Below are 18,789 nucleotides of genomic sequence, written 5' to 3'. Positions count from 1 at the left end.
TAATAGTTTTAATTTTTAAATTCTCAAAATAAAAAAATTATTAACATTTGTTTTATTTTTATCAAATCCTTTGACTTTCTATTTTCGTGGCATCAATAAACGAACTTTATGGGAGCTTTAAATAGCGTATAAATTGAAGTTACAATAAGTCCATATCAATCGGTCAATTTCGTCTTTTACTTCCGAGTATTGGTTTTCTAACCATATTTTAAATAAGGTGAGTAGCTACATCTTACATAATTATGCATTTTTCGAATGTCATGCTACAGTAAAGTTGGCGCCGACCCCTTATGAAATTAAATTTTTTTTAAAAATATAACATTATATATGACCAAAATGTAGGAAAAATTTTGATAAAATAGATAAAAAGACACGATTTTTGTCTAGAAATGATAAGTGTAAGTTCCATTTAAGCCTATCTAAAATGCAGAGACAGAGATAGGGACAGGGCAATGGCGTCCCCAAGTGGCGCGTGAAATAAGCGAGTGTGGGAGAAAAGAGGAAGCATAGGATGGACCTCTCTTAAAGTCTCCCCACTCTAGTGCCGTTTACAGGGTGCAAGAATGGGGTGTTCACTTTCAATGTTCACTCGCTTCCACTAGCGAGTGTTATCAACCATCCCAGTTTGTCGCGACTCCGAACTCTGTGTGGGGCCGGGATCCCGCTGTGCTCCAAACGAATTATTAAATCCAATTGTAGAAAGCTTTGAAATCCGGGGGGAGAAGAGTATATAAAACGGTTAATGGTAAAGGCGCGGACTCTGTGTGTGCTCGGAAGTGGAAAAGAGGAGTTTTCGCCACTCACTTCGTTTCCCATTCCAAATCATATCTGTTTCTACAGAGAAGAACAGACTATGGAGGCCAACGAATTTGAATTTCGTTGTAATATTCTGATCTGAAAATGAAACGATTCAATCTAGAGGTAAGGATTTGATTATGATTTCCTTTTATTTTTGTTTGCTTGTTTTGTTTTTTTTTTTTTTCTGTTTGGTTGCCGAGAAAAATGGAAGAGGACGAAGAGAAATTTTGCTCTTAAGTTTTTTTGTAGGTTTGGTTTTCTCAGAAATGAAAAAGCTCCAAAGCTACGTCATTGTATTAGGTTCAGTTTTGTGGAAACCTTTTTTACTCGAACCCAAATTTTGGTTTCTTTTTTTATTTTCCATCTTTTTCTCTTTCTCGGCAGCCAAACGGTGAATTGTTTTATTTGAGGAATTGATTTTCATGGCTTCTTGAGCAGTAAGAGTGAATCACCACTAGTACTTCTTCAACACAAGAGCGAGAACAAGAATAGCAAGAACAACAACAACAAACAGATTCTACAAAGTTTGGCTTGTTTGAGGTTCTGGTTTTAGTAACCCTACTTTAGATCTTTGGCTCAGATCAAGAATTGCGGTTTGCTGTGTGTGGTGCGATCTTTGTGTGATTCTTGTTTGTGATTTCATGGACCACTCATACCAAAGCATGGAAAATATGGAGCTCTTTGACGCTTCTTGCCTTCTTTAACTGTTATTACAACACCTACTTCATTAATATCTGCTACTTGCTTCTTGAGTGAGGGTTTAGCTATGGGCTTTTTGTTGCTTGGATTGATTCGGCCAGTGATGAAGCGAAGAGCAGGCCTATGGATAACACAAGCGGGACGGGGTTCATATCGGGGCAGCTAGAAAGGGTTGTATTAAGAACTGGTACTAGGATTTTGTGTTTTTTCCTCTAAATTCTTCAACAGATGGAGACTAGTGCTTTAAGGCAGTTGCTTAAGAGCTTTTGCAACAATTCACATTGGAAATATGCAGTCTTTTGGAGACTTAAGCACCAGAACCCAATGTAAGTTGTTTCTAACTCACTTCTTAGGCATATGTATTGGAATAGCAGTGTGTTCCAACAAATTTTGGCATCTTATAGCGAACATTGTTGCATCTATTATTGAATTTACGCAATTTTTCTGCATGCTCTTGGAGTTTAATAATGTTGTTTAGTAACACTAGAGATTACATCCACTCATCTAGTGAGGTTATATTGGTATTATTTTTTATTCTCCTATTGCCTGAATTCATTTCCTAGATTTGGAAATGTATTTGGCTTCTTCATAACTGGATCATGCAATTTTGGAATTGTTGGTCTTGAGTTATGTGAAACAGATGCAAGAATCTCTGTAGTCTAAATCAAAAGAAAAAAGAGAAAAACATGTTGTCAGATGAAAATTAGGATGGAATACTGGCTTGAGTTTTCCATGTGATATCCACTTATTTAGATTTTGGCCTTTGACTTATGCATCCACAATTTTCTGCCTAAGACACATAAGATTGAGGTTGTTGGTGATGTGGCTCTCCTAGCAATAAGTTGGAAAAAGGAATCATTATAGGCTTAAAGTTATTTCTCTACCAGCTTTGGTCATTGTTACACATTGTCCGGGGGCCCAACCTTTTGGTGGATGGGATATAGGTGTAGTAAAGAGTTGTCGTATAGGAGATCTTTAGGTAGCTTTTTGTATTCAAATTCCTTTTAAACAACTGCTTTTCTTATTATGAATGTGAGGAAATTAGTATGTTTGAAATGTGGTTGTGGTTACTGGACACTGGGACAGTATTTTGAATACAATCTGTGCTGTTGTTATGCAGGTTTGATATAAATTTCTGTGATTTTGTTTTTTCAGGCTTTTGACATGGGAAGATGGGTATTGTGATTATCCAAATCCAAGAGAACCTGTGGAAAGCATATCAGATGATATTTACTTGAACAATGCAAATGATATATCTTCTTTAAACTGTGAAATAGATGGATTCAATGGAAGTTATGGATATCCAGTGGAATTAGCAGTGGCTAATATGTCATGTCTTCAGTATGCATTTGGAGAGGGGTACAATCCTGGGCTTGACTGATATCATTTCAATTGTGTACTTTTTTCTTCTATTCCCCATTGAAGCCATACTTTCATGTGCGCAGAACATATTTAATCATTTACATACTGTTTAGTTGATTGATCCTTCTTGAAGGTAGTTTTGAAGCTGAGGACTCAGGAGTTTCAGCTTTTAGATCTTTTCTTTAGCCTTTCCACACCTTCTCCAACTAAAGTTTCTGTTTCACCATGACTTACGGAATTGTACTTCTGCATGTCCCTCTCTCTTTCACTCTTTCTTTCCCTCTCTCATATGTCTGATAGAGTTAAATGCTTTGAACTCTTGCTTAGATGACCATTAAGGAGCCCATTCACTTGTTTAGTCTAAATCTTCCACAGTTAGGTTTCTCTTCTGACCTTCATCAGAAGAAGGTTTGGATCCTATTGATGTAGCTAGCTGTTCTTATATTTGGATAAAATGAAGCTAAATCGTGTGTTTACAAGTTGAATTCATTTGTATGCAAGTTAAGAAAAGTTAGGTTGGAAATTAATGTTAATGCAATCTGAGTTTCCAAATTGCACAGGGTTGTTGGTGAAGTGGCAAAAACAGGAAACCACTGCTGGGTCTTCACTGATGATATTTTTGCCAGCAGATTCAACTCTAAGTTAGTCCCTGAGGTGAGCTTCCGATCAAAGTAATTGATTATGCTTATGCAAGAAAGGGATTGATTCTTGTTCTTCAAATTCCAGACAAGATACCTCACTGATCCAATTCTTTCTATTGGTAGTGTCCAGATGAATGGCTCCTCCAGTTTGTGGCAGGTATTAAGGTAACTTATTGCTGAACCATACTAATGGATCAAATAGCATGCATACATTAGCATCTTTGTGTTGTGTGCATGCATGTTTATGTGTTGGCATGCTAGGTAGACTTAAGTGCACAAATTCCAAAATTTGAACCTCTTGGGTAGGTTTTGTGTTGATCATTCGGATAATGCTCATGCAGACTGTACTGCTGGTGCCTGTTATTCCACATGGGGTTTTGCAACTTGGATCATTGGAGAAGGTGCGACTTTATTATAATTATTGTGGTTTGACTATTGTGTCATTATCCTAATATAGATAGAAAAGCTTGATACTCAGCATATTGGTAGTGTTAGCAGTTTGCTCTTATCTTCTCTTGCTATTACACTATTATTATTGCAGGCAGTGTATAACTATGTCAAGGTAGTTACAGAGTCATGAATCTGAGATTCATGATGATGGAATCCATGTAGACCACCCAAGAAAGGGTCCATTATACATGTATGGAAAGTGCTATATCTCCTGACAAAAAACCTGCATACATGACAGTGGAAACCTTATGCAAGAGAGAGAGTAGCGAAAGATTTTTTTTTTTTTTCGCCTGTACAAAAAAAAAAAAAAAAAAAAACACTTTTCTCTGCTCTCTCTCTCTTGCATGCAAGTGTTGCATTTTGGCTTGCGAATGTTCAACTTACATGTGTTTTTCTTTCCTGTCAAGGCTGCAGGTTGCTGAAAATGTGGCTGTTGTTGCTTGTATTAAAGATAGTTTTGACACCCTTCAAAATGAAGTGGGGTTTTCGGTACCTTTCATCTCAAACTGGAATTGCCTACTCCACAAGGTTCTGTATGAAGACTCAGAGGTGGTTGACAGTGTCAAGCCCAAAAATAGCAAATTGTTGAGCACAAATCAAGCTATACCACTTTTCACGGTTCAAGATGCTTTTCAAGCATTTGGAGAAGATCTTCCATTGATTCATGAAAGCGAAAGCAAAAAGGAGATCAGTGTCTTTTCTGTGGGTTTAAATGAAGTATCAACTCTAAAAGGTCAGTGTATAAATAATAGTCAATGGGGGGTAATAGAGAGTAACCTATCCAGATTTTCTTGTCTGGAAGAAGAATTACATGCTGTTTCTCAGTATAACAACTACAATTTGGAGGTTCTTGAAGAATCTTCTGAAGGAATTATGAATTCTTACTGTGCTGGAGGTTTGATTGAGCCGTCAGTTGGAGACAAGGATGCTAATGATACAGGCCATAGAAGTACAGACAGTTTCTTCAGTTTTCCCTTAGACTGTGAACTGCACAAAGCACTTGGATTGGCTATGCAGAGACAAACTAGTGACTATATTCGGGGATCATCTGAGGATGCATCTAGCACTGCAAAACCAATTTGCAATAGAGATATTGTTGATGTTATTGAGCCATTGACCCAGGAATCCAGTGGATATTTTGCCAAAGGAGGCGATGCAGTGAATCTCTTGGAAGATGTAGTTGCCAACATACATAGTGGCTCAGATGATACGTCATCTCATAGATCCAATAGTGTTAAGTCATCTACAACCTTGTCAGGACAATTTTCTACCTCCTCCCATGTGGGTAATCAATCAGAAGGAAGTGCCTTGGTGCAAGATGATTCACTTCTGTGGAGCCATGTGAAACCTGAATTTGTTGCTAGCAGAGGAAATGCTTTTACTAATTCCTCAATTTCGTCGTCTTCATTTAAGAGCACAATGACCACATTGGCTGATGAAGAGCAGCAGAAAAAGGGGTATGGTTGCTTGCAGCCAAGGAAGGGCTCAAAGTTGTCTAATGCGAACAAAAAAAGGGCTAGTCCTGGTAATAACCAGAGGCCTAGACCGAGGGATAGACAGATGATTCAGGATCGAGTCAAGGAGCTGCGGGAACTTGTCCCAAATGGTGCCAAGGTGTGTGCTTTTTCATGGTTCTTGTTGCATTTCTAATGGATTATCACTTATTTGCACTTTTATTTTCTTTGGATTAATTGCTCTCTGTTAAATGACAACTACAGTGCAGCATAGATGGCCTGTTAGATCGAACCATAAAGCACATGTTGTTTTTAAGAAACAGCACTGATCAGGCTGCAAAATTGAAGCAAAGGGTGCATCAAGAGGTATGTATAGGTGAATGGCAGAGTCAAATTTATGTACCTAGATAGTTAGGTGAATGGCAGAATTCTATCTTCTCTATGATAAGATGGGATTTTGCCCAAGTCCCAAATACTGCAGTCTAGCTGGATCTCATTCTGTGATTGTCCTGAAGGTTAGTTGATATCAAATTTCCCACCTGTAATTTTTAACCACATTCTTAACTATCTGAACTATGAAAATCACCAATAGGAACTTTAAGGAACATGCCTCAAATATTTTATTTTATTTTATAATTTTGAATAAATTTTGGTGGTTGTGAGGAAAGATGGTATCTATGATTTATCAGAAGATATTTCCCCTTGATAGAGTAGAAGAATATTAACAAAAAAAAAAAAAAATATTGAGAAAAATAATTTTCTCATATTTAGTTTTACTATGAAAATATTAAAAAAATCAAATCATATGAGGAAGCAATTATCTGTTTCATGTTTAACCACTTGTTTGTGATGCAATAAATGCAATCAATGTTGAGTGCCAACAGTTCATGGTTATTAACTATGCCAAAGTTTTGAGGAATTAGTATAAATCCATCATGGATTTTTTCATGATGTGAAGCACTGATTGAATGATAGGTAGGTTCCCTGTAACTTAAACTAGCAAAGCTGTGTATCAGAAATTTATGGTGTGCTGAAACTGAAATGTTCAACAGGTAGCTAGTCAGAAGAGCTGGAGATCGTCTGAAAACAAATGCAGTCATCAGAATGGGACAAGCTGGGCTTTTGAATTGGGAAGTGAGCTTAAAGTATGCCCCATAGTCGTCGAAGATCTTGAATGCCCTGGGCACATGCTCATTGAGGTTAGTACCATGATCATTGAAAATCTCCAGAAGTTTTATGAGTTTATTCAACTGGTTGTGATTCTTGCAATATATTGAAATATTCCTCTTCAAGTTATGCTTCATACTTAAATTGCACTTAAGATAACCTCTGACCTCTGTTACAGATGCTATGTAATGAACATGGGCTTTTCCTAGAGATTGCACAGGTAATTCGTGGATTAGAGTTGACCATCTTGAAGGGGGTCATGGAAAGCCGTTCCGACAATATGTGGGCTCATTTTATCGTTGAGGTACTGGATTGATATTAAACCTCTACAGGCAACATGTATTATCTTATCATGGCAAACATTTATGAAAGCAATTCATGCAGGTTTCTAGGGGCTTTCACAGAATGGATATTTTCTGGCCTCTGATGCAGCTTTTGCAGCAAAATCAGAATACCATCTCAGGCAAGAGTTAATTCTGTTAGGTAATGACGGTGAAAAATCCAATGGCATATGACTGTTGATTTTAGGTTTGTAGGGCAAACATATTACAAGATATTAGAGACGTTTAATTGTTTTATATGTTTTGGCAGCTTCAGATTGCAAGGAATGTAATTAATTTGTAGTGTGTTATAACGGCTGTGTGAATTGTATTGAAACAAGGGCTAAACTTCGCTTTGGATGTAAATTCTCACAATCAGCAGTTAAAGCTAAAACACTGAACCAAGGGACACATTCTTGCGCCGCTCGTATTTGCATGGGAACATATTGTACATAAAACATGAAACACATGGCATGCATTATTTTACTTTGGATAATTTCATGAATCACTATTCTAACAAAACTGTTCCTCATCTCTGTTCTCCTTGACAAGCTTGGTTGAGGTTGTGGCCAGTAGCAGTGTGTGCCACCAACCGCATGCAACATTTTTAAGCTGGCAACCACCAATGGAGACTGGGGAAGGGATGTTCCTATCAATACAATCACCAAGACCAAGCTGCATACAGAGCGAGAAAACCTTCCATGAGAAGAAAAGAAAAAAGAAAAAATGGTATAGTGAAAGCGTTCCCTAGATTGATCAGGATTATAAACATACCTGGCCATACTTGTTCCATCCCCAGCTAAAAATTTCTCCTCCCTCTGTAATACAGGCACATAAAAAAGTAAAATAAAATAAAATAAAAAACTATTGACTGCTTCATTTCTAAAAGACAGTGGCCCCAGAATTAGGAGACTTTTTCTTCCCTCACTTTATTCCATCCTTTAGAGAGTCTTAAGGATGGAATCACTTGTTGTAGATTGTGTTGGAAAGAAATAAACTACAAGCAATTCAGCAGAACTATGCCGCCTAGTCTCTCCACATGATCCTGGTATTGGTTTTAAGTCATATCATACCTGTCAGTACGACACTGTGGCGAGCCCCGCAAGACACTATTTTGGCACGCTTATTTTCCAAATTTGAAGCATCCAAAAGCTTAGGCAGAGTCTAAAACAAACAGAGAAAATGCTTCAGTTAGTTCCGCAAATTTCCTCTCAACGGAATTGGTTGTTAAGAATGGCTATTGAAGCAGCAAACATCACAAACAGATATAAAACTGTACCAGCTGTTGCCACATGGATCGAACCTGGAACCTTCCCTATTCCCACCCCAACCCTTGCCACCTAAGCTAGGCCTCAGGGACTTGATTTGGCATCATATTTCTACAATGTGAAGCATTGCCTGAGCTAGCAACTAGAAAAAATGTTTTGTAATCTACCTCAGTGAGACGTTTTCTGAATTCTCCCAGTGATGGAATAGGGATTCGGGAATCAAACTGAACAATAAAAAGAATGTACCACGTAACCAAAAAAGAAATCTACCTCAGCCTGATCTGCTCCAGTTCCTAACTGTCCAAATTGATTCCCACCGAAAGCATAGACCTGGCCCTCAGCAGAGAAGCAGAGTGTGTGCCATAGTCCAGCGGCAATTCCTGCAACTTTGACACCCGATAGAGCAGACACACAAGCTGGTCTCAGCTGATCATGTGTATTCCCTAGTCCACACTGGATCAAAACCACGATCGTAAGAAAGAACATTTTAAGTAATTAGACAATGAAGAGCCTGCTGAAGGTCAACTCTGAATGATCCTTTATCAGGTACACCTACACTGTCTACATAAACCATTTTTTGCCATTTTGTCAAAATCTAGGACAAGATAAGATAAGACTTCTTTTACAGACTTGCCAGTCCCTTTTGCTCCTCAAATTTCTAGCATTAACATATGTCAGCTAAGAAAACAATTAATAACTAAACAGAAAAATGAAAATCAATTACTTTTCAGGAAAAGAAATCCCAAGGAAAGGAAATTCATGCATACCATGGTTCCAACCAGCATAGCCATCTATAATTATTAGGTTACAAAGTTCTCAGAGTTAAATAATTTTAAGTGTTTCAGTTACATCAAGGCAGGTGTTTGGAGTGGCATCAGATTTCCATTATCAATTAAGTAGTTCAAACAATTTGATCCAGTGAATCAAGTTACCATAAATCACTTATAAAACCGGTTTTCTTCTTGGTGTCTATATTAGATATAATTCCATTTCAATTTGATGTAAAATAATATCAAAGGGTGAAGAACACATTTCCATACATATCAATCAATTAATTTTCAACAAGCTCACATTTTCACCCATTCTAGAACAAATCATCCAGCAGTTGCTACATATTTTTTTAGGTGAACAACTTTATGCTCTCATAAATTTTATGCTTTCATCCATATCCCATTCATATTTATTGACTTCATCCTCTTCTATTTGCCAATTTGCTCATTCCCTCATCATCCCACCCATTGGCTCTACCAAAGAGAGAAAAGAAAGAAAAGGAAAAAAATGTAAACGTTCTGTGTTTGACTGTTTTCATCAAGTATTGGTAACATGAGATTTTCTGGCTCCCCTTCCTAATTCTGCAGCATCCAAATATCACACAGAATCTACAGATATTTAGTCATATCTATTCCCCCATAACAAGCTGCCACCTTATAGAACATCTTTCATTCAAAATGAAGATCAAGCTACAAGCATGGAGCTGCTTTAAGATCCTGGAAAGGGATTAAATGCTTAACTATTTGGTATGCAGTCAAAAAGTGAAATCTCTTGGTTGGACGAATATAACTTCATAAAGAGCAGGATTCAAAGCCAAAGCATACAAAACTTCATGGAAATGTAACAGAAGTCCTAGAGTTTCACCAACTGATATAGCCAAAAGGATATGCAGTGAGTACAACTAATATCATCAATATTACACCAGAAACAAAGATGGCATGTTGGAAATTCCCATGAGTAAGGTTGACATAATACATTTTTTAACTTCAAAACTAAGTTTTCCACATTGTTGTTCCATCATTCATGCTCATTCCAGCTACAATACTCACTAGACAAACCTAGAGAGCTCCATTTTTCTAACAAAGAAAAAAAGGCCTTTGGAAACACGATGCTTGAACAGGTCAAATAACAAAGAGAAGAGGTCACTTTTACTTCTTGAGAAGTGTTCTGAGCTGGAATTAGGGATAAAAGATGTATTATCTCTCTCTCTATGCTACAGAAGCTATAAAAATGGCTCTGTTGAAAGAAAAGAATTAATGGGAAACAAGAATTCTGAAGTAGGGGAGAGAGAGAACTTAAATAAAGATCCCAATAAAATTACCAAGCAATAATGCTTCCACTAATCAAACATTTCTTGAAGTCCTAAAAGAGAACCTAAACAAAGACACTCCAATAAAATTACCAAGCAATGATGCCTCTACTAACCAAACATTTGTCGAAGCATATTGTTCCTTGTTAACACAGTTCATGTCCATAAATTTTGGGATCCCAACAGACAACGTGAACCATGTCAATAAAACCATATTGGTCTAGTAAAATGAAGATACAACACATTCTTTAACAAATACTGAAACCAAACTAGCTTCAGTAAGGAAGTGGAATTATAACAATGAGTTAAATGAGTCATTAATGCAAGGTAATTCCATTAACACAAGGAAATGATTTAAAGCTCACCTGTCCATGAAGCCCCCAACCAAATGTGAGTAATTGGCCAGCATCTAGTGATGAAAGAATTGAAGGGCAAAAGAGAAGCCAAGTGAGCATACTGTTAATGAAGTAAGGTCAAGAGACACACTAGGAATGCGACTCATAAAATCATAAAAACAATAGACCAAGCAAATATGTATGAGCATTAACAGTGAGGTAGGCGAAACAAAACCAGGGAAACCAAAATATATCATTGAGGCATGGCATTTAAATCTGTAACTCACAGAATCTTAGAGAATTAGTCCAGTGATTTCTTCTTCATTGTCTGGGCAAGAACGAAAAATGTGTTCCAGTGATGACAGCTAAAGAACAAGCCACTCACCTGTTATTACTGCACTATGCCGACCTCCACAAGCAATCCCTTTCACACGACTTCCAGGAACTTTAGAAATGTCCTCCGTTGAACTCAAGCTTCCTTGATGAACTAATGATGGCCTGTCTTTTCCATAAGCAGATGGATTGAAGCAAGGTATGAGATGAGGAGAAGACACCAGCTTTGTCCGAGAACCCAAACCTAGCTGCCCTTCGCCTCCATAGCCCCAACCCCACACCTGTCCCATATCTGAAACTTTTGTTAAATTAGGTGTCTTGCTTTACATTAAAGATCTTCCATAGCTTCGTACTTCAAATGACCTACAAAACTATATAGTGTAACCACAAAGAAGAAATTGCTACACCTGAAAACTGTGGCTTGTGTGGGCTGCAGTGACCCAGGGGATGGAGAATTTACCTGACAGTGCTAAAGTGTGGCGCCCACCAGCAGCAATGGTGGATATCCTCACTCCAGGACCCAAAGTTACAAGACAGGGTGATGCCAAAAAAGTTTCATCATCAGACATTGAAGAGCTCTCAGGTTCCTGTTTAGCTGATGATGTTCTCCTTTTCTTGATACTTCCCTCTCTTGCCTTTCTATTGTCAACACGAGATAACATTCCGCCAGTTGAATTTGAGCTTTGAGGCTTTGGACCCTCTGTATCAAGTTCAGGCTTTGCTACATTAGTCTGAAACAAATTGAATATGCTCTAGTTGTTTCATTAGATTAATAAATAGATTTAATTGCAATCACCTTGTTCAGTCTGTAACAAACTTTGTTTTCCAAATGAATCCTTTTCAAAGCGTACCCCAGTAGAATCAAGGAGGACTTTCCCAGAGGGAACACATTCTTTCCAACCCCATGTGTATGCTTCACCTTTGTCTGCAAATTGAGAAATGAATATGACATACTGATAAATTTTTTATAAATAGCCATCAAAAAACTTAAAAAGGCTCCATAAGCTTTGATGGGCAAGCAAGAAGCTTCTAGCCATTTTTCCCCCTTTTTTGCACATAGTACTCAATAGATAAATAAGAAAGAAATGCTCTGAGAAAGGGAAGGTACCTGTAAGTGAAACACAATGTGCCCAACCAGCAGCAGCCTTCACTATTGGAGCTTCAGTTGGAAGGGGAAAAGGCTCTGGTGTTTCCTTAACAAATTGCAGTGGAACAAGATGCAAAATAATTCAAAGGGAAAAAGAAGAAAAAAGGCAAAGAAATTTGAGGGTCAGTGCAGTACCCCATGCTGGCCTGAAGTTAAATAGCTTTGTCCTAGATCATCCTCGGAACCCCACGTTATGAGCTTTCCAGACTCTGATTACATAAAAAGGAAGAGCAGAGATACAAGTATACAAGTTTTTTTAAGGGAACAAAAGGTGGAATTAATACAGTGAGCGAACAATGATTTATGCATTCTGAATTTTAGAATAGTTTAATGCATCATTCTCCATTTCTAGGGGGGAATCATACTTATCGACATGGAGAAGAAACATAATCAAATATGTCACACAAGAAATTATTGAAGAAAGTCATTCAAATGAAGTCAAAAGCTATTATAGGCGAGAGTAAGAGAACATGAACCGAAGCACTTGTTAAACGCCCCTGACCTGTGTCATTTATTGAATTTCAACAGAAATTCTAACAGAGGAACGGCAAATTGAAGACAAAATATTCATGGACTTAAATCAATGTTTGGTTGCCAAGAAATTTATACTCTGTAATCTATATTCCATTTTTCCTTCTTTTGCTTCTTTTCCAGACATGAGTAACGAGAAAACTTACTCAATCTCAAAGTTTTGATTTCTTTTCTTTTCTTTTCCTGCATTTCTCGGCAACCAAACGGAGCCTACAGCATAAAGGCTTCTGAAAAACGGAGGAAGCTATAGAGAAAGAATAGATCCAAGAGTCACCTGAGATTGCCACAGCGAATCCACATCCGCCGCCACAAACATCCTTCCATGAATCCTCGGAGAGAGTCGAAGTCGGCAGCGCAACCGGTACCGGAGAAAGCAGCGGCGAGCCCTGCAGCGAAGCTCCGGGAAGATAGCCCCACATATACACCACAGATTCCTCCATCTTCATAGCTTCTCCTTCTCCTTCACTGCCATCACAGTCTCAATACTCTTTGCAGTGAAAGGCGTATCAGTAGCAGGCACCTGCTGGTGCCACGTTGGATGCCCACGTGTCCTAGAGACCCGTGGGTTGATCTGCACCGCATACGTCGATTATCCTTTGATTAGCCATGGGTTACCCAGAAGTTTCTGGAAGATGGTCTAGGAAGTCTTTCTCGTTGCTTGCCACGTGAAGGGATCGTACTATTTTTAAAATTTAATCTTAATTTGCTACTTTCTACGCGTTTCCTTGCTGGCTTGGAATAAATCCGACGTCAAGAATGTGTTGCGTGGCACGAGCTCTTCCGTTGAATCCTACGACTCTCAAGTCTTAACTATTCAAAAGTAGGTTTCCAGATTAAAAATTTTTCTCTTTTAAGTTTTATTATTGTGTTATTTATTTTCATCCTCATTCAAAAAAAATTAAATGTAACAAGTTGGGTCGAGGAATTCTCCATATTTTTATTTAAATTTCTTTTAATTAGATTAAAAAACAAATATAATTTGTAAAAATAAAAAATAGATATGAAAATATTTTTTTCTTGTTTTTCTTTCATTTCTTGAAGTTACAGAAGAAAATGAATGTCAAGAAAAGGACGAAGATATACTCATTTGAAAAGTGGTGTTGATTTGTGGGCACAAAAGTGAATTGATGGGTGAGGTGATGGCCACTTGTCGTGTCTCCAAGGGCAAATGTGAATGAAGTAACCCATCCACTCAACTATTGAAGCACCGGTGAGGTCATCCAAATTAACATGAATTCTGTCAGTCTGTCACCATTACCCTCATTCTACCAAAACATGATGAAAATAAAGGGAAGAAAGCATAATGAAAGAAAGAATATTAAAAGAAAACAATTGTTGTAGAAATAAATTGGGGGAGAAGAAAATGAAAAAAAATATATAGAATGTTCAGCAAAAAAAAAAAATATTGAATGAATTCATTGAGGTTTTTAATTCTCAATTAAAATTTAAAATTTAAGACCCAAAATAAGTAAATAAAGTTTTAAAATTTGATTGGCTTAAAATTCTTTTGGCATTAAAATTTCTAATTAAAAATTAAAATTCAAAAAAGTAAAAATCAAAGTTTCAAAATTTGCTTATTGGCTTAAAACTTTGGCTAATAAAATTTCTTATTTCAAATCCTTTTGATATTAGGGTTTCTAATTACCAATTAAAAAAAAAAAAAGAAGTAACGGATTTTTTCAAAAAAATTGTTCACTCACTCTCAAATTTGTGAACAAATTTTTGAAGGAGGCAATTGTAGAAATACAGATTTTATTTTTTATGCATTCATTAATTGCCAAGTGACAATAATTGACTAATAATATATTTACATGTTATATAAAATAATATAATAAAAAATTAAATAAATATTACAACTATCATAGGCTTGTATGAAAATGGGCCAGTATTTTCGAATTTCACGGTCTACACTCTCTCAAGTTCTGAAATGGGGCCAACTCGGAAAAGAACATTTATGTTTAACCCTCCATCAACACAAGTAACGTATGAAACAATAGGGAAGACAGAAACGCCCCTACTTATTCAAAAAGAAAAACCCCTTCAGAAAGCATTTGAGTCTCAATCCAACAAGTTCCTTTTACTTTTGCAACCCAAAGACCACACAAAATGAAACATGAGAAACAAATAAATTAAAAGCCAGTTACTTTATATCCTCCATCGACGCAAATCACTTGCCCAGTGATGTATGAAGCGACGGGGAAACAAAGAAATGCCACCAATGGTGAAACCTCATCGGGCTCCCCTGGACGACTAATAGGAGTTCTGGAGATCAAGCGTGACATATTTTCCTTTATATTAGGATGATCCTGTAAAGAGAGAGAATGAAAATAATATGAGATTTGGCTACAAAATTTGATGCATGAAACGGCCAGTTAGAATTTTACGTCTATAACATGGAGGAGCGAGGTTTTGATAATCCACGGTGCAATTGTATTAACACGAATGCCATCCTTTGCCCATTCACATGCCAGATTTTTTGTGACTTGATTCATTGCCCCTGGCACAAAATACTCACATTTGTAAGTCGCTCTTCAATTCTTAATCAATCTCCCAAACCGTCATTGACCATATATATATCTCATTAGTTATTTTCAACCTACCTTTAGATGCCGCATAGATAGAAGAAGCAGGGAAGGCCAATAGACCGGAAATGGAAGAGATGAATACAATGCTTCCATTCCCGGATGCTTTCAAGAGAGGGTGTCCAAGTTGACAAAGATGATAAGCTGACTCAAAATTGGTGCCCATTATAGTGGAGAAATCTTCAGCTGTACACTCTGTAGCTTCCTTGAGAATAATTGTTCCAGCATTGTTTACCTATATAAATTAATTACTGAGTTCAGATAAAGATTAAGAGAAGCTAATTCATTTCGTAAGCAATAAAAGTATGCAATAAGCGGTATTTGACGGGCTGTTAGGCTAGGTTTGGTTCTAGAAAATTTAAAAGAAATTTAAAAAATAGAGAGGGAAAAAAGAAAAGAAAAAGAAGATGGAGAAAAACAAAATTAAAAGTTAATAAATTATTTTTATCTATTATTTCAAAAATGTTCACTTATTTAGCTATTCTATATAAATATCAAATAATTTTAAAATATAATTTTTTTAAATAATTTTAATTTTAAATAAATTGATAAAAAAATGTTTAAACAAATAATATTTTAATAATTAAATGGTGGTATTAGAGGACATGCTTGGGAGGGTATACAATATGTTCGGTAAATTATGAAGGTCTAACAATTCTTAGAAATTCTATGGCTAGCCAGCTGAAAGTTGTTTTTTCAAAAAGTAGCGTGATAGAGAATATAAGGGTTTGTTTGATTCCTGTTTTCAAGAATAAAAAACGCAAAAAACTTATTTGGGGAAGGGATGTGTTTTCTGTGTTCTCAAAAATCATTTTTTTGAGAATAATAAAAAGATGTTTTCATTATTTTTTCAATATTCAAAGAATATATTATTTTTTATGTTTTCTCATTTTTTTTGTATTTTCTTAGTTATTTTTTGTGTTTCCGTAAAGATGAACTCCACCCAACCACCACACCCTCACCCGTAAATCCTTTCTTCTTCTTTAAATTATTGAAATTAATATACTTACACATATAGACAAAGTCATCATTTGTTTAAGAAAATTATAATTAGTGTAAAAATTTCATAATGAAATAATTTTTTTTTTAAATTTAAATGAATTGTACATATGAAAATTATTTATATATTTATAATATCATGTTAATGGAAGAAAATACTTTATTAATTAAAAAAAACTTTCAAATATAATTCTAAAAAACTTTTTTATCAACTCAACCAAACATGTTTTTTTTTTTTTTTTAGAACAAAAATTATTTTTCAGAATTCAGTTTCTAAACACAAATTTTTTCTGAAAACACAAAAAACTATTCTTAAAAACTGTTTTCTAAAACAATTTTCAAAAATAGCAATCAAACATACCCTAAGAGTCAAAAATAAATTCAAGAAATTGCTAAATGCCTCTTTTTATTTAGAATGATTTTGGGGTAATTAAAATTTAAAAAAAAATTGTGCCAAAAAATCTAACATACCAATCATTCAGAAAAGCATACATTTTAGATATTTAGATGGGTTTCAATGTCACAAATTTTTAATGAACCCCAGCTATATGCACCAAGCTCAGTTAAAACTTACAAGGATGCTAAGCTTGCCGTCAAAGATAGAGGAGACTGTCTCCATGAGTTGAGTGCGCTGAGACCGCGATGACACGTCACAGAGGGATGCACTGACTTTAAAGCCCTTGTTTTTCCATTCTTGTAACCGTTGATCTAGCTCCTCTTGGTTTCGAGAACATGTATGAACTGTTGCCCCAAATGCTGCCAATTCTTCCACAATTGCATGCCTAAGTACTCAATCAAATTAACGCAAAAATCAGTGGCTGTTACTATAACAACAGGATAGATACATGATCACGGTAGCGCAAAATTAATGTATGTCACTTGCCCTATGCCTCGACTTCCTCCGGTGACGAGAGCGGTCATTCCCTCGAGAGACCATCTTCTGTTTCTGCTGCTCATCTCTGCTTCTGTCATGCTTATCTCTCTGCCTTCCAAATCCCAACTATGGAACTCCCTGAAACTGAAACACCTACTGCTTGCAACCATACATAGAAAATCTGGTGCTAGCCGGGTTTTGTGGCTCTGTTTAGGGTTTGAATATGGTTGGCAGGCATCAGGACACGTACTCAAGGACAAAGATGGGGGATAGTTAATTCTTGTCTTTTGCAGCAAATAAGGGTGGTTTGTGTCTTTTGCAGGGTTTCTTTGGTTACCAAATTAAGAATATTCATTGTCTTTTTAAAATGTTTTGTTTGGAGAATCAACTTATAAGTTTTTAATATTATAAAATATTTCCTAAAATTTTAAAAATATTTTCTAAATTTTATCAAATATCTATTATTATTATTATTATTTTTTAAAAGGCACTTTTTAGCTAGGTTGAAGTGTTTTTTAAAAACACTGTTGAACCACCGAAAATTGGTATGATAAAGTGGGCCTTGATGATGATATGGTTAGGTTCCTTGATGTTGAGTCATGATTTGGGTTGATGAGACAAATGTCGTAGTCCATGTGGCAAATCTTTCAGAACGACAGGCCAATCCATGCAAGCCTCAAATCCCTCATCTTCTTACCTTTAATCATACGCCTTTGGCTTCCCTTGTGCATTGATGCCTCTTGGATAGGGATGACAATTTTCTGGGCTAATCGGGTAACCCGCCCCGGCCCCCCCTATTGGGACGGGTTTAAAATATAATAAACGGGTATAGGGCGGGTATGGGAATATTTTTAAAACCCGAATCGGGTTTGGGACGGGTATGGATTTTGTTCCAACCCGCCCCGCCCCGCCCCTAATATGCATTTACAGAATTACCCTTCAACTACCACTAAAATGTCAAAAAACTCCCTATATATATACTTCATTATTTCCCATTTCCCCTAATTCTTGCCCTAATTCTGACGGCTGCTCCTCCTTCTTCTTCTTCTTCCTCTGATACAATGATCCTTCATTCTTTCCATTTGCCCTAATTCTGACGGCTGCTCCTCCTTCTTCTTCTTCTTCCTCTGATACAATGGTCCTTCATTCTTTCCATTTGCCCTAATTCCGACAGCCACTTCTCCTTCTTCTTCCTCGCTTGAATCCCTATCTCTAGGATCAATACGACTTTTTCTTCCTCACTCACACCAACTAAAATACTCTGAAATCAATTCCATCTTGTTCTTGGTTTAGCCTTAGAGCCCAAAACTCCTCTTTCGCAACATCAAACTAGTCATAGATGATTGAGAATCACCTTGAAATCTTTGTCCGAGAGCATGACACAAAAGGAACGCGAAAACCGTAGTGGATTTGATGAAGTCTTGGTTCAAAGATTGACTTGAAGAGGGATTCACATCCACGGTTGTTCTCGTTTGGTTCAGTTTTCATAAATGGTTCATATTTTTTTTTTTTTTGGTGTTTTGCACTAATTTTGAATCATTTAAGTTGACTATGGGCTTAAAATTAATGATTGTTGTGGTGCTAATTTCATCTTTGATATTATTTTTTCATTTTTTGGTATATTATCATAATCAGTGAAAGGAAAGTGCATTTGGGTATGAGGTTTGTTCATTACTAGTTAGGGTTAGGGCTCAATGGCATTCAGGACGGGGCGGGGATGGGATTATTAATTTTTTTGTTAACGGGGAT

The 18,789-nt window shown here is 36.5% G+C and overlaps 3 protein-coding genes across 6 annotated transcripts; 1 reads left to right on the top strand and 2 right to left on the bottom strand.

The window, feature by feature from the left end:
- Positions 1–719: 719 nt before the first annotated feature.
- On the top strand, positions 720–7,314 carry LOC100249509 (transcription factor LHW). 3 transcript variants are annotated; one of them, XM_019221654.2, is made up of 11 exons: positions 720–921; positions 1,237–1,823; positions 2,653–2,856; positions 3,420–3,513; positions 3,631–3,665; positions 3,842–3,901; positions 4,358–5,564; positions 5,669–5,770; positions 6,457–6,603; positions 6,750–6,875; positions 6,956–7,314. In XM_019221654.2, the coding sequence occupies exons 2-11, from the start codon at positions 1,726–1,728 to the stop codon at positions 7,043–7,045; spliced, it is 2,163 nt and encodes a 720-aa protein (XP_019077199.1). In that variant the 5' UTR covers positions 720–921; positions 1,237–1,725; the 3' UTR covers positions 7,046–7,314. The 3 variants fall into 3 exon arrangements, with proteins under 3 accessions (XP_019077199.1, XP_002271475.2, XP_019077200.1); XM_002271439.5 differs by having other exon boundaries at positions 3,624–3,665; positions 4,365–5,564; XM_019221655.2 differs by lacking the exons at positions 720–921; positions 1,237–1,823 and having other exon boundaries at positions 2,834–2,856; positions 3,624–3,665.
- On the bottom strand, positions 7,289–13,226 carry LOC100247802 (ultraviolet-B receptor UVR8). Of its 2 annotated transcripts, XM_010655939.3 has the most exons (11): positions 12,860–13,222; positions 12,190–12,263; positions 12,016–12,100; positions 11,704–11,832; positions 11,368–11,607; positions 10,960–11,199; positions 10,605–10,648; positions 8,430–8,612; positions 7,965–8,055; positions 7,666–7,709; positions 7,289–7,566 (listed from the first exon to the last, which is right to left on the bottom strand). In XM_010655939.3, exons 1-11 carry the CDS (start codon positions 13,029–13,031, stop codon positions 7,405–7,407), a joined length of 1,464 nt encoding a protein of 487 aa, XP_010654241.1. In that variant the 5' UTR covers positions 13,032–13,222; the 3' UTR covers positions 7,289–7,404. The 2 variants fall into 2 exon arrangements, 1 of the variants encoding a protein (XP_010654241.1); XR_002030670.2 differs by lacking the exons at positions 7,289–7,566; positions 7,666–7,709 and adding an exon at positions 8,171–8,301 and having other exon boundaries at positions 8,018–8,055; positions 12,860–13,226.
- A 1,300-nt stretch (positions 13,227–14,526) lies between these two features.
- Positions 14,527–17,306, bottom strand: LOC100252918 (tropinone reductase homolog). Its single transcript, XM_002271801.3, has 5 exons — positions 17,050–17,306; positions 16,741–16,948; positions 15,186–15,402; positions 14,970–15,082; positions 14,527–14,891 (listed from the first exon to the last, which is right to left on the bottom strand). Exons 1-5 carry the CDS (start codon positions 17,208–17,210, stop codon positions 14,715–14,717), a joined length of 876 nt encoding a protein of 291 aa, XP_002271837.2. The 5' UTR covers positions 17,211–17,306; the 3' UTR covers positions 14,527–14,714.
- Between the last annotated feature and the right edge of the window lie 1,483 nt (positions 17,307–18,789).

The sequence above is a fragment of the Vitis vinifera genome, chromosome 8 (genome assembly GCF_030704535.1).
Source record: "Vitis vinifera cultivar Pinot Noir 40024 chromosome 8, ASM3070453v1".
NCBI classification, from domain to species: domain Eukaryota; kingdom Viridiplantae; phylum Streptophyta; class Magnoliopsida; order Vitales; family Vitaceae; genus Vitis; species Vitis vinifera.
This window is presented reverse-complemented; position numbering and strand designations above follow the sequence as displayed.

What these genes read in the sequence shown, in the direction of transcription:
- LOC100249509 (XM_019221654.2), top strand. Translation starts at nt 1,726, where the DNA reads ATGGAGACTAGTGCTTTAAGGCAGTTGCTTAAGAGCTTTTGCAACAAT. An exon ending in CAGTATGCATTTGGAGAGGG is followed by an intron (nt 2,857 to 3,419) that starts GTACAATCCTGG and finishes CAAATTGCACAG; the next exon opens with GGTTGTTGGTGAAGTGGCAA. An exon ending in CTGGGCACATGCTCATTGAG is followed by an intron (nt 6,604 to 6,749) that starts GTTAGTACCATG and finishes CCTCTGTTACAG; the next exon opens with ATGCTATGTAATGAACATGG.
- LOC100247802 (XM_010655939.3), bottom strand. Translation starts at nt 13,031, where the DNA reads ATGAAGATGGAGGAATCTGTGGTGTATATGTGGGGCTATCTTCCCGGA. An exon ending in TTTGTTACAGACTGAACAAG is followed by an intron (nt 11,608 to 11,703) that starts GTGATTGCAATT and finishes AACTTGATACAG; the next exon opens with AGGGTCCAAAGCCTCAAAGC. An exon ending in CCACACTTTAGCACTGTCAG is followed by an intron (nt 11,200 to 11,367) that starts GTAAATTCTCCA and finishes CAAAAGTTTCAG; the next exon opens with ATATGGGACAGGTGTGGGGT.
- LOC100252918 (XM_002271801.3), bottom strand. Translation starts at nt 17,210, where the DNA reads ATGGTTGCAAGCAGTAGGTGTTTCAGTTTCAGGGAGTTCCATAGTTGG. An exon ending in ACGGCAAGCTTAGCATCCTT is followed by an intron (nt 15,403 to 16,740) that starts GTAAGTTTTAAC and finishes TAATTTATATAG; the next exon opens with GTAAACAATGCTGGAACAAT. An exon ending in CGCTCCTCCATGTTATAGAC is followed by an intron (nt 14,892 to 14,969) that starts GTAAAATTCTAA and finishes CTCTCTTTACAG; the next exon opens with GATCATCCTAATATAAAGGA.